This window comes from Dermacentor andersoni, chromosome 8 (assembly GCF_023375885.2).
Source record: "Dermacentor andersoni chromosome 8, qqDerAnde1_hic_scaffold, whole genome shotgun sequence".
NCBI lineage: Eukaryota > Metazoa > Arthropoda > Arachnida > Ixodida > Ixodidae > Dermacentor > Dermacentor andersoni.
Genome location: NC_092821.1, coordinates 48,287,378 through 48,301,857, shown reverse-complemented (window position 1 = coordinate 48,301,857; position 14,480 = coordinate 48,287,378). Strand labels below are relative to the sequence as shown.

Sequence of the window (14,480 nt, the reverse complement as noted above, 5' to 3'; positions counted from 1 at the left end):
ACGGGCAGAAGTTCGTCAGCTTGCGCGCTTACGTATTCAACATAAGCAATGTTATGATGGCCACTGTTACAATCTTTGCCACAGGGAGGTCCTGTACAGCCTTGGCGTTCATGTGTGAGTCTGGAGCCTTATACGTCCGTGAGGCAGTTCCGAAAAACTCCTACGCCGTTAATTTGATCCATAGGTAGTTTTACAACGCCTCATCGATGTAAACTACGGAGTGATCCCAGCAGAATCTTCACGGCGCTCTCTCCGTAAGGCCTGTTCCCGAAATCGTGCACGTGGTTCGGATGAAGCCATATCACTCGTGATGACTTACCTGTTTTATTCTTTCGTGTTGAGGCTACTTACGTGCTTCATTCTATAGTTAATTTTTTTTCTTCTTCGCTTGTCTTTTTGTGACCTGCCTCAATCGTGTTTTAGCATCGCGACGATGTACCTTCGGAGGAGCGAATGTGGCCACACGTGTTTTACATATTCATTTTATAATCACCATCATTATCAGATGGATGGATGGATGGAAAACTTTATTTGGTCCTGCAATTAGTGATAATTAACCACTAATCATTATCAGATAGAGCGTCTATTACTACTCGTGTTTTAATGTTCATTTTATAATCATCATTATCAGATCGGGCGCTCATTTTCGAACTGGTTGTGGGTAGAAGACGGCGTAAATGACGTTGGTTGTTGCGGAAGTTTCAAAAAAGGCACCGTTCGCGGCCGGTGGACTTCGGCCTTTCCTTTCGCGACGATATTATTGCGCCGCATGCTCATCTCCATGCATGCCGGTGTCATTATCAATCTTCAGAAACTTGGCCTGACCAGCATAAACCCTTATCGACCCTTATCGGTCGTCATCAACCTTACCGAACTAGATCCGACACTTAGCAACCCTTGTCTGCTGTTATCAAGCAATAAAGCTGATAACAACTGTGAAGGGTTGATAACAGTCGAAACAACGCTCATAAACCTTTATCTGTTGGTATCAATCTTATCGCAATCAATGCCATCCTTATCAACCCTTATATAATCAGACTCTTATCGGTCCTTACGAACCTTGTCGAACTTGATCCGCCCCTTAAAAATAACCCGAACCATATCAACCTTTATCGGTACTTATAAACTTTCACAGAATTGCCCCGACAACTAAAAGCCCTTTCACTCTTTAGGACCTTATCAATCTTCGTCAAACCACCGTAAAGCATGATGACACCCATATAACCACTCAGCATACCGTATGATCCTTGTGAACTCATTGACTGCTTATCTGTCTCCTTTACTCGGCAAGAAGAGCATGAGCCATCAGAGATCGATTGCAGTTTTGACAGTGAAGGAACGCTACTATGGAAGGCACATCCCACGACCGCCGAAACGCATCGGGGATGTGGCTTGTTTGGTGGTAAGTTTTTGCAAAATCGGAACATTTATGATGTCTAAAATACACGAAGTAGGCTGTGCATGTAGTCTACAGGGAGCTTTTATTTCGTCAGCGCCAAATCTTTCAACAAAGCTTTTATAGAAACTGTTTTCCTTTGACATTTGTTTTGTACCGCCGGTACCAAACATTCACGTGCTTGAGATATATTAACCTTCTACAAGCGGAAGTGTTTAGCCCTGTGGGTACCACACTCGCCTTTTGAACGTCGGGTCGTAGGTTAGCAGCTTACCACCGTGAACGTTTTAGAGTGCAGCTCTTAGGCGCCCGTTCTTTCGTTGAGCGTCGTCATCCCAGTGTGCGTATTATGAATATCCAGAAGGTACAACGCATGGCAACCGCAGCACCACGCTATTGGCTTACGAGCCTGCGGGACGCCGTGATGTCACTCCTAGCAACGGCGCCAAGCGATAACTCTCGTTCCCGGTGCTCTCCTGTTGACTAGACCTGACTAGACTACACCGTGTTCCAGACGTCGCAGGCTTGGTTCTTCGCCTTTTAACACGTGCTGACTAGTGTTCGGTCTGCTTTTCTCCAGAGAGCTGCGTTTTTGACGCCTGTCTCAGCATTGTTCTGCCAGGCTGGAGTGTTCGGACTGCTCTTTTATACCCGAAGTTTCGTTTTTGACGGCTGTGCCAACGTTGTTCTGCGACTAGTGTCCGGAGTGTTTTTCCTTTTTTTACGCCACGCTGGTTTTGCCAGCCGCGCTATGACCGCAGCGGACAGTGATTGTCGGACGTCGACACACTTCGCGATGGAATGCGTGAAGGACGATATCAGTTCGTCCACTGATGTTGAAGTCCTTCGTTCCAACATCGCGAATGAAGATGACGCTTGTCGCTGGGTGGAAGACTACGGCTTCAAGACGAACACGTCGTGGGTTGTACATTTCGTCCAGCCAACAGCAAGGTGTCAAAGGTAATGCAAATTCTCCATTAAAATTCGAACAAAGTATTTTTTTTTGTAGAACACGAATGTTTAGGTAAAAGTGGCGCGTTTTCGGATATGGAATATACTAAAACTTCTAGTATGAATGAAGATCATAACACGCTCCTTCTAGTACATGATGCTGCGCCACGTGAGCGATTGGGAGCGCAAGAACAGGAAAGCAAACTAGCGACGTAAGAATAACCGCCAGTGGATTTACATTAGGAGTGGCATCTCCCGTGATGTACGACAGCGCTCTTGTCACATAAGCAGGTCGACTGCGCTTGGCATCGACCCGGAGCTAACATTACGAACGCGATATTAGCGAATTTCGTAGTGTCAGTCGCACTTGAAAGTTATTGTGTAGAGGTACTCACGAGTGCCCTCTTGACAGGCGTATAGCCCTTCTTTGAACCAAGCCATTGGGAGGTAGCATATGTGGGAGGTGATAAAGTTGCTTTTTTCATATTTCATGTCACTGAAATAGTGCTTACTTTTACTTTTTGCAGGATGGTGTTCCATAAAATATGGCGCTGCAAGGAATGCAAGCGCAGCAGGTCATTGGGGAAGCCTGCAGTGCACTGCCCTGCCAAGATAGACTTTAAGATAAAAAAGGTCAACAGGAACACACGAAGAAATGATGCCTTCCTGCGTGGCGAGAAGCCACTGCCAGCGATTATAAAACTGTTGCACCATAACGGCCACAGTCACAGCACAACAGCTGCGGAGGCCCTTCGTCATCTAACACCAACATCCCAAACTAAGCAAACCTTTCTGGAGTATTTCGACAACGGCATGTCCCCAGCTGAAGCCATCAGGCTTCATGAAAGCAAACTGGTGGTGCAGGAGAATGGGTACCTCCTCGTTGCCAACTCAGCAGTCAACCCAGTGCCTTCAGCGATATATTACTGGCACAAGCTCTGGCGCGAAGAGAACTTCGGGAGAAACATTGACCCACTCCTGAAAATCACAGAGAAGATGCCACTGTATGCCAAACAAGGTGAGCATACAATTAAAATACTGCACTACCGAGCTAGGGCTCCAGCAAGTCATTTGCACTTAATGCTTTTGTGGGACTTCAATCACAACAGATTTTTTTTTAATTTCCATAAGGTCGTGTCAGTGCCAGACAATGTGGTTTGAACATTGGGAACAGATTGGGAATGCCATGAAGACATTGGGCAGTGTGTGTTCTCAGTCAATGGAGATTTGGCATCTAAGTTTTTAAATAGTTCTGTATAATTAGCGAAGGGAAAATGAGATGTACACCCAACCGTAGCAAATTTCTACAAAAGAAACCAGTACATGTTCTTCGAAAGAAAAGCCTTGCAGATGAAAAAGAATATGACCTGGTCCGGGACCCGAACCATAGGCCACTGTCTTTCTGGGACAACTGAATTGCTCTACCATGTAAGCTAACCAGGTGGGTAGTGGATGGCAGGGTGATGTCAAATTGTTGAACAACTCAAAGGAATACCAAATGTTTGATGAGAAAATCTGTAGAAACCTGCAACATGGAGAAGTGATTAATGAAGGGAAGATGGGACATTTTTAATATTGTTACAAGGAGGAAGCAACCAAATATTTACACTCTATAAACTCTAGGCAACATGCAGCACTAGCAAAGATGGTAAGCGGGAAGTGCGAACCAGCAAAACAGCTTTGTTGTCTTTTGCAAAGGGCCATCATGTCCCCACTGAAGCCTGAGGGTACTGTAACAATATGCCATGGAAAGATAATATGTCAAAACAGCATACAACTGCAACATCACTGTGTGATACTTGACGAAAGGAAAGTCGGCACCGGAAAAAGTGAACATGCTTATTCTTGCATCAATTCTAATCCATGTACTAACCTGGGTGTCAGATTCAAAAAATTTGTCAATAGCGGTTATATTAAAAAAATACCAGTTCAATGTCTGACTGAAAATTGTCTCACTGCTTTAACCAGCATGTTTGTATGTTAAATATATGCTAGCTGTGGTAGTCTATGTTTGCCTGTTTATGGGGTTTCGGAGTGACATATGGCTTTAGAAAAAGGAAAAACTGGGCTAGTTTGCACTCAACTTGATGTGCTGTCTCTCTTCCTCTGTTGTATTTACTTCAAACACATGTGCAGTGAAAATTACCAAATTGTTGTAAATGCTTGAGAACAATGGCATGCACTGTATATAAAGCACAATGAAACTTGGTAACTGCACTGTGTCACGGCACACAAGTAGCACATCCTATAGCTTGTTTTCAAAGTGCAAACTAACTTTCAGTGCCCGCATGGCTTGCTTATGATAGCCTTTGTGGAAGCCCTACCTCAAGTTACTTGGTCACAGACAGTACTCCTTCTGACTGGTTGTTTTGTTACTTGTCAATACTGTAGATCTAGCATTTGGTGCTGTATGTGGGTTAGTACATAGCACAGCGTGACACATTTGAACCAAAAACAGCCGAATGGGCAGAGTTCAATAGAGTGGCACCCAGCAGTGCTGCAGACAGGTGTTTTTACTGTGTTTGTTCTGTGGATTTGGTGCTACCTAACATTGTATGTATCTTGCAAAATAATGCCATGATATCTGCCATAAGACAGATGTGGTTAGTGTGACACTGTGTCCTTAGGGTAATGCACCCCTTATCGAATAACTAAGTATGAAGGCCACTGAAATGTAAGCAAATGTTTCTACTGACTAATTTATTATGTGATTGAGAATGCCTTTAAGAAAACTTGCTCCGTAATTTTCCCCACGATCAGCACCCTTCTTAAAACACGTCCAAAGTGCCTGAATGTCCGCGAAAGAAGAATCTGCATTGGCTACAAAAATGGTCATGAACCGCTTGATGTACCTTCTTCAGAGGCACTGGGGAGACTCGCAGTCAGGTCTGGTGCCCTTGGAGAAACTGGCACACTCTATTTGGAGGTCATTAATATTTGCAACTGTTGCACAGGTAATATGAGGACGAAGACTGTCACATTGCAAAATGACACTTGCGGTCAGCAGCTGTGTCCCTTTGTTTTTATGCCATGTTAAAATAGTTGTTAAACTCTCCGCTTAAGCTATTCTATAAGCTGCCATGGTACCTGTCTTGCTTACACTTTCCAAAGCTGGAGCATGTCATAAAGTGTGATTGGGTGATCCAGGACTTCAATCCACAGTTACCTAGCGATCTGTCTTTGGTATCGTTTTGACAGCTGCAATAGCTACTGGCGTTAAACACTTGAGGTCATTAACCTAGGTGAGGAGTTTTTCACAGATGTCCCACCATTTGTAACTTCTCTGCTGCATTTCACCTTGCTGATGTAACAAGAATGCATTACACATACGTAACTTACATTCTCCAATGATTTTTAATATGCTTTACTTCACTTGTCGAAAGTTATAGCAGAAGGTTGTTTTGTTACGTGTCTCAAAGTACCATTTTGAGCCACCTCAAGTGAGGTGGCCATGTTTACAAAGGGACAGTAATGATGTTTGTTCAGCTACACTGCTTTGCCACCTATTGAACATTTTTTACAACACTAGTAACAACAATGTTGCGAGCTTATTAGACAGTGGCACACAATTTCAGAACTTAATTAGAACATTCAAATTTTTGTTGTACTTGTCGTCATATCTATGAAGTTTTATGCTGCCTTCAGCTTCTCACCATGGTGCCCAATTCTCATAGGCACATTAAATAAACAGAAGAAACACCAATGCAGCTGTCAACTGTCATGAAAGTCTGCTGCATTAATGATTCCTGTTCACAACTCATAAATTGAGCACTTTGTATCCATGAATTTAGTCATGAAAGTGGGTTTCATTTGCTTGTTTTGTTAGGAGTTAGCATATGTGTGACATTGCTGTCTTGTTCTATTTTACACACACAAACTTATGCAGCTTTTTAGTTCAAGTTCCTGTGGTCACCTCAGTTCAGAAATTAATTGCAAACCGTTCTGCACATAACAGGTCTATGTATGCTCTTAGTCACATTTTTGTTTGGTGGACAGACCATGTTAGTTGTTTTTTCATCAAAAGTCACCTAAAGTCTTCCTAAATGTTTTCGCATTTCTTCACTCAATGCAGGCCTCGATGTCAAGCTGGGTCGTTCAGAGGATGGCCAGTTCTGGGTGGTCTTGGTTGTGACCCCAATAATGAGACGTACGCAGGAGCTGAATGCAGCAAGAGAAATTATCTTCATAGATTCAACATCATCCTGTGATACCTCACACAGCACACTCACGGTACTACTGGCTGCTACGAATGCTGGTGCAGTACCTGTTGCTGTGCTTATTCACAACTCCCAGTCAGCGCAATGCTACTGCACTGCATTCACACTGTTAAAGGAAAGCTACCCAACCTGCTTCGGAGGGCTCAGTGTAAGTGGCTGAAAAATATGGAGTCAAAGGCGTAGCCTCTCTTGAGATTTCAAAATGGTGTTGTATGCTTCACTATAAAGAAACAGTAAATATTGTTTTTAGGTTAGTGATAACTATTACTTTTATAATCCTTTATGAAGGAGCATTTAAGTTCAGTTAAACAATGAACCTGGGGTAATGACCAGTGCTCACAGAAAATAGCATTACACTGGTAGTGTAGCTCCATAGTAGTCACAACACTATGATCGTGCTGCTGTAACAGCTTACTGTAATATTCCTTCTACTAGTTCTTGCCATTGCTTAAAGAATTCCATGTGAATAATACAAACATCTGAACCAATTCGGTTTATTGGGTCTGTAGTTTATGTAGATAAATGGACACAATCAAAACCAATGATTCTTGAAGTGCAAACACTTTACCAAAAAGAAAGCTAAAAAATCAACCTGTGCTTATTTGTTTAGACACCTTTAATTCTGTGTACATGCACTTTAGAGCATGCTAATGTGTCTAACACACGACTATATAGGTCGAGCTGTGGAGTCGAATAAGCTTGTTAACGATTTTTGCACAAAGTTGCTCAGATGGCACTAGAATGGCAAATAAAAGAGAACCCTGCACTCACCACTACCCTCACGTCTTCTTCCACTGATGTTTTTAATGCGTGCAGTCATCTCATCCACATCATGACAACTGCCCTTATCCACAGTTCATATAATGAAAGCTGAGCTCACCTTCAGTAACACTGCAGACATTATGCTCGCAAGTTGTGTTATAAAATGGCCACCTGAGCAATGTACTTTCTGTGGTAGAACAGTTGAACCACATAAACAATATTAGCCTTTTGATTATGCTTTCTCTGGCAGATGTGCATTGCACTGAGAAGGTAAATGCCTACATTACACTCCCGCTAGTCATTTCAAGATTTGCTTAAGTCTTGAAATGTACCCTGTGAGAAACATGGTACACCACTTAGGGGGGAGGGGGAGAAAAACAAAATGTGCTGTGATATCATAAATGCAAGATGTCCAGCACAGCATAGAAAAGACATCAACATCCATACACTCAGCATCAATTAGAGTAATAAGGTTGTGTATAACCACCCATCTCAGTGCTAACAAAAGAGGCATGCAGACAAAGTAGAGACAGGGCTCTGGGCATTGCAATACTTCATGCAATTTATATGCTTCCACCATCATGGTGGTGGAGTTCCATACTAAAATAAGATTACAACTGAACAAAATGCAGGAGCATGCAAACATTGTGCGCAATGCTCCCACAGGTGTCACCTTGGCTTGCAATGGCTTGAATACTAGGCATGGGCACCAGTATTTGCTCTGCAGTGTAGTAAGAAATACATTACCTTTATCAACAGCATGTGTGGATCAACGAGAGTAGCACCTTTGTTAATGTCATATTTTAATGCTTTGCATGATTTATTCTTTTCTTAATGTGCCTGAGGGCCCTGTTTTTGTCACATTTGGTGAAGTTACGCAGCGTGTAGTTGTTCTTTAGTATTTGTATACTGCTTTGGCAGTAAGTTGATGCTCAAAGGCATCTTGCACTGCCCTGTGTTTCATGGGCACTGGTGTGCTACAGTATAATTTAGCCTCAGTTTCATTTTTGGTAAAAGTCTACTTGTGCGTAATTTGTGTGTACTGGTTACAAAAGACCACTACAACACAGGGACATAATCTGTTACTATAAACAAATGAAAGCTATAGGCAATACAAAACATTATTTCCTAGATGTTCTTCACCTAACAGTTCACATGTATGCCTTCAACAAATACAACAAATTCTTATTTAGCGGTTTTAAATGCTTTGTTGCTCCATTTGCAGTATCCTCAAGCCTTCATGACGGATAATTCAGCGGCGGAGAAAGCAGCCCTTCAAGCTGTTTGGCCCCAAGGGACACAGCTGCTTTGTTTCTTTCACGTTGCACAAGCCGAGTGGAGGTGGCTCACGGCAGCTCACAACAATGTCGCAAAAGAGCAGAGAAGAAGTCTCATGTCAGCGTTCCAGCAGGTTTGTGCTGCAGAAGCAATTTCACATAAGCTTCAGGAAAAGATACCCTGCTGTGATTGCTATCGTGCTCATACATTACTAGGTACTAGGATTTTGGTACTATGTGCCTCACTGTTGAGAGTGCGCAGAGCTTTACCGTTTGTAAACAATCACAGGTGATAAGTTGGCTGCTGGCATAATTGTTTCAGCATTTTAGAACTGCAACTAATAGGGAGCTTCGTTGAAATATGTCTGTTACTACTGCCACTTAAGTAGCTATTGGCACAGGCGTGCTAACATAGTATTTTCTTGCGCAAGAGCATCAAATTGCCGATTGAGCGAAAAAGAGGGCATCTGTAGCAGCTAAACGGCACCTAAATTCCTATTGGCTGTGATGCCACATGACTGCGCACCTCAACGGAACAACACAGGCGAAAGGGAACACCTTCTGGTGCACCAGGTGTTGCGTGAGGGGAGAGGGCATTGCCATGGCACCACACCCATTCGCTCTCAGAAGCCTGTGTTATTTACTGCGTTCCTTGTGTGCGCAAGCTCTCACCTGCATTGTAACTTTATGTCGGTAATCATTACAAAGAAATGAATGTATAAAAAAACAATTAATTTGGAAGGAAATATGTTGGTAGTAGTGAGTTTCGAACTTACGATCCCATACTCGGGAGACGAATGTCTTACCCACTGGGCTAAATGAGCACCTCCATGATAGCAGGCCTGTGCACTATGTTTTAAGACATCACGCTACTTGGACCAAAATTTCCATTGTCAAGCCCAGCGTGACAAAAGCGGTGATGTTAAAATCACCGTGGCTTACTCAGGAGCATCCCCATAAGATTCTATGGCAGTTGAGAAAGGTAGCATGACATCACAGATCAAAGTGCACTAGCCTGGCGCTATCTAGGAGGCGTTGGCCAAACGTCTCAAGGTGCTAGCTTACCCGCGACGAGTTCGCTACTCAAAGGACCACACAGCGGCATTCAATAGATATTAATGCTTTTGCATTGACAACTCGTAAGAAGTGCTTAGGTGTCCATGGAGTTTCTTCACTAACTAAAAGTGCACTTGGATCTTTATTTTCCCTAAGCATTTTAAAACAACATGAAATGTATAACACTATAGCTGCTTTGAATAACTCATTGCATTGATTTATTTCAGATCATGTATGCGGACAGCCCTGAAAAGCTGGAGAGCGCTACTATAAAACTACGAGAAAGCTCCCAAACATCTTATTTTTCACGTGTGGAAGCCTTTTTAAACCGGAAAGAAGAGTGGGTCCTTATGTTTTGTACCAAGGTGATAACGCGTGGCCACAACACGAATAATTTTGCGGAGGCGTCCATTCGTATCCTCAAGGACATTTTACTTTCCCGCACGAAAGCCTTCAACGCTGTTGCTCTAGTGGAGTCCATAGCAGAAGTGTGGGAGCTCTACTTCAAGAGCAGGATATTGAAGCATGCACATAACCGTGTCCCCACACACCATCTGCTCTATGACAGTCTCCTAAAGAAGGCACCAGAAGGAGCTGAAGCATCAGTTATTTCACTTGGGGACAACTGTTTTTCTGTGCCAAGTTTTGGAGAGAATCGCGAAGTGTATGATGTGTGTGGAGACATAGGCCTGTGTACATGTCCGGCTGGTTGCACAGGTGCCTTCTGCAAGCACCAGGCACTTGTGCACAAGCATTTTGGCGGCATTTTCCCTAACTGCCCAGCACTTACAATAGCTGACCGCCACGAACTGGGAAGGCTTGCGCTTGGAGGTGCGTGCCCAGGCATTGAATTTTTTGCCAGCTTCTGTGACCCCATTGAAGTGCAAAGTGAGCAGCATGGCCCAGAACTTCAGCATGAAACTGTCGCTGCTAATGAAGATGAAGAGCAACAAGACTATCCAGCTGTTCTTAAACAATAAGTTTGTCCGTCAGCATCAGGCCTCGAGCAGCAAGACAGCCAGGTGCGTGGCAGTTTCCATGGTCGGCTTATTTAAAAAATCGGGTATAAAAAATAAGTAGCACCAAATCATGCAACTAGCTGACTGGGAAGTAATCAAGCATCTGACATTCTACTTCTGTAGTTTGTAATATTCAGGAAAATTCCCCTGGCATTCCACTGCCATAACTGTCTGAATCACTGTAAGCATACTTTCTATGATGCACCTATACAAGACAAATTCTATATAAACTAACAGTACAGCTATTTTCGGCCTTCACTTTATCATTCTCTCATGAAGCAACGAAGCAGTACGTGTGATGGGTGACACGGCTTATAATAAGGGTAAACCATTGCGTTAGCTTCATAGGAAATGTCCCAAGGAGAGTAGCTTTGGCTAAAAAGGTGTGCCCTCTGTCTGCATACAACTCATAATCATTATGCACTATACTTGGCACAAAAATGAAAAAAAAAGAACGAAAGAACAAAGCACAAACTAGGAACCGTTTATCACCATTGGTAAATATATATTATAAGGAACCGCTTTATTCCAGCTGACCTCGTGCTGCCTCGCAAAGATGCTGTGCAGCTGACATATACAGATGAGGAAGATGTACAATGAATGATATGTAGAGATGATGAAAGTCAGGCATGTGTTGCACTCAGAATATGTGCATGCATGGTGATAGGCATGTGATATAGCATGTAGTTGAAGCATAACACGTAAAGACGTCGTAGGCCAAAACTGCAGATATTTTTGTATCTGAACAAAACTCAGGCAGTGCCCCCCGCTTCCCTTGAGCCCAACAAGGACTTTGAATAACGTGTTCTTTCTCTCTCTTATGAAAGTCCTTTTTTTTCTTTACCTCAAGTTAGCCCAGCTTTCTCTCTCTGCCTTAGTTTTTGCTCTTGAATCTACCTTTATTCTTTGTAACAGTAGCAAACACTTGTACTGTTTGCAGCTGTCTTTGGAATTGCTGGGTGCCACCTGTTGTTGGCATGTGTATTTTCGCTCCCATAGGCTCGCACATCACTTAGTCTGCTCTGTGTACAGTGCTCAGCGATAGACAGCATGGCAGTCGGTGCTTGTGCCACTGGTGATCGCTGAGTAGGCCGAATGCAGTTACGATGCACCAAAAAGACTCTCACTTCCATGTGACATAAAAATGCATCATCTCAGTGTCACCAGTACCCACCCATGGCGCAACGAGCTACAGGCCACCATGTTGTCCCAGTATTACGTTTTAATCACTGAGCACTGTGCACTTTTCCACGTGATAGTGGAATCTGGTAAACCACGAAGCTCTCGCGTTTAGTCTGTTTTCGCATATGCTTTAACTGACAGGCTCTTGCACTTTCGTCTGGTGTGTGTGCAGTCACCCATTTTCTTTTTGTGGGGTGAAAACTGCACTTTAGTGTCTTAACATTGGACTGTCTTTTCTATCCTATGTAACATGTGTGTCAGGCAACACCACATGCTTTTTACAAATTTGTCTCTTCTCCAGCAGGATATTTCGGCAAATCGGCACCACCATTTTGGGGTACCTACTGTTTTTCAGCCAACTTGCTTTCACCTTGGAATGCCAAGAGCCATAGTGCAGGATTTCTTCCTGTCCTCACATCTAAAACCAACGTGTGGTGCTCACGTTGCCTTAAATTCAGGTCTAGATACTGCAGTTGCCCTTTGGCAGGCGTCTTGTGTGTGAATTCTAGCCCTTAATGCGCCTTTCTAAACAAAAGCTATGGTACTTGTATTACTTACTAGTTCTTTTCATTCTCACTTCATATAGCCTACGTAGCCACCTCCCTTAAGCATTGCTGCAAGTTTATGGCCACTGAAAAGTGCTTAAGACAAGTACATAAGCACTGCCTCAGTCAGGCTCACAACAGTGAAGGTAGAGTTCACAGACACCAGCAGGTGGCGGTGGTCTCTGCTTATATGTTATCGTATGTTATGCTCTAGCTGCATCTTATATCCCATGCCTATCACCATGTATATACACGTGTTCACTAACAGGTATAAACAGTTGTTTGTGCTTCATGCTTTCATTTAGTGTCTTTCTTTCTACGCCCTAACAATGTAAAAAAACCATGAATATGCAACATGTAGCTCTATTTATTGCTTTAATGCATGTGTATACAACTCTGTTGATGTTCTATACTTTGAAAAATTTCTATATGAAGCTTTGCGTGAGTAATACCATTTATCTTTAAATCATGGTGTCGATTTTAACCGCAAAATATAAATTCAGGATTCATGGAAGAATACTGCAGTATATACTGAAGGACCCTTCCTCAGGAGATTCTCACCTTTCATTTACTGAAAAGCTAATTTTCGTTACAATTTCTAACAAATTGATGATTGTTGCAGGATGTGGACGACAACCTTGAAGCTCTCTTTGAGGAGATGCGGCGAATTCATGCTGAGGATAAAAGCAACACAACGTACAGGAGGCACCTGCTTAGTGCCACTAAACGGCTAAATAGACTACAAGAGCAGAAGCGTGGTGTCGGGGCCATGATGGCTATCGATGCTGCTCTTGGCCTTGAGTTAAGGCGTGGGCGTTGTATTAAAGTGCAGCCCACAGCGACTCCAAGACGACGTCCAGGAGTGACAAGAGGCTCCAAGCGAGTATCGGCGGGACGACCACCAAGTGGCCCTTCACCAAAGCGGCCAAAGAAGCGGCGCCATGTGCTGCAGCAGAGTGTGGACCAAAACATTCCACATGTGAAATTGCATGGCTATGGACATTGATGCGTTCGTCACCTGAGGCACAGTTTGTGATAATACTTGTCTATTGGTAACAAAACTTCAGGCCAAGTTTGCTATAGGGACAGAAGCTGCCGCTAAGGGTGCCACTGCAGATGAGGAGGCTACAATGGCTGGTGTCTGCTTGCTTTGGAGGTTCAGAATAGTTTAAATGGGCTTAAGCCTGATCGCACTAGGTCAACAACGCCAGTTTTGGTCTGCTGACTTCCTGCAACGTGCTGAGGGCTGTGTTAGCAGGGGTGGAGTCAAGGCCGCTCGTGATAATGCGGCTGTCAAGTTTTTGCCGCTGCATTCTACATGTGCTGCTTGCTTTATTTTAAAGCGAAAGCTTTACTGGCCGCGAACTTGCGGTTTCATTGTGGCCAGGCTCAGAGGAGGCACATGACGTCACACCGCGTTCCTCGTCGTGTTTGCCTCTGCTCGCTTCGCCAGCTGCGTCGCATGCTTGATAACATGTCGGAGAATCGAAAAGGAGAGCTTGCGTGCGCCGCAACCACACTTGAGGCGGCAGTATGGACGGCGACAATTCTGATAAGCAGGAGGAGGCCTGGAATCGACATCGGAATGAGATGAGGAAATGAATCGCCCAGGACTGAACGACTGGCTAAGCGCCGCAACCTAGCTAGACAACCAGACTAATCTGGACTTGCAATCAAGATTACCCAAGGCTAACCGTGCTATGCCTTAGCTTTTGCTACTTATATCCTGGCATAGCCGAGCTAAGCCACTGCCAATTTTTAACTTATTCTCAACAACAATCTAGTAGCCATCGTCATCTTCCTCCCTCATCATTTATATATGACGTGCTCCGAGATTATAAGGAAATGGAAGCAGAATAAAAAAATGAGCTTCTTCGGGTAATGCCATTGGTCCAAATGGTTCTCAGGGCTTTCGCTCACCGTCTTACACATTGTTGTAGTGGAACTAACCTCGGTCTCTATGAGGTGGTGACCTGGACATGAGTGTATGGCGAGCACGACACCATGAGCAAGGCCACGAACAAGATATGAACCAGCGCAGAGGGCCCCGCCGCGGTGCAGATTCACCTGCCCTC

The 14,480-nt window shown here is 43.8% G+C and overlaps 2 protein-coding genes across 2 annotated transcripts; both read left to right on the top strand.

The window, feature by feature from the left end:
- Nucleotides 1-1,988: 1,988 nt before the first annotated feature.
- On the top strand, nt 1,989-8,314 carry LOC126526388 (uncharacterized). The gene is made up of 4 exons (XM_072284064.1): nt 1,989-2,356; nt 2,875-3,365; nt 6,420-6,494; nt 8,310-8,314. The coding sequence occupies exons 1-4, from the start codon at nt 2,148-2,150 to the stop codon at nt 8,312-8,314; spliced, it is 780 nt and encodes a 259-aa protein (XP_072140165.1). The 5' UTR covers nt 1,989-2,147.
- A 61-nt stretch (nt 8,315-8,375) lies between these two features.
- LOC140212953 (uncharacterized) lies at nt 8,376-13,767 on the top strand. Its single transcript, XM_072284063.1, has 3 exons — nt 8,376-8,737; nt 9,887-10,624; nt 13,028-13,767. Exons 1-3 carry the CDS (start codon nt 8,486-8,488, stop codon nt 13,409-13,411), a joined length of 1,374 nt encoding a protein of 457 aa, XP_072140164.1. The 5' UTR covers nt 8,376-8,485; the 3' UTR covers nt 13,412-13,767.
- Nucleotides 13,768-14,480: the final 713 nt, after the last annotated feature.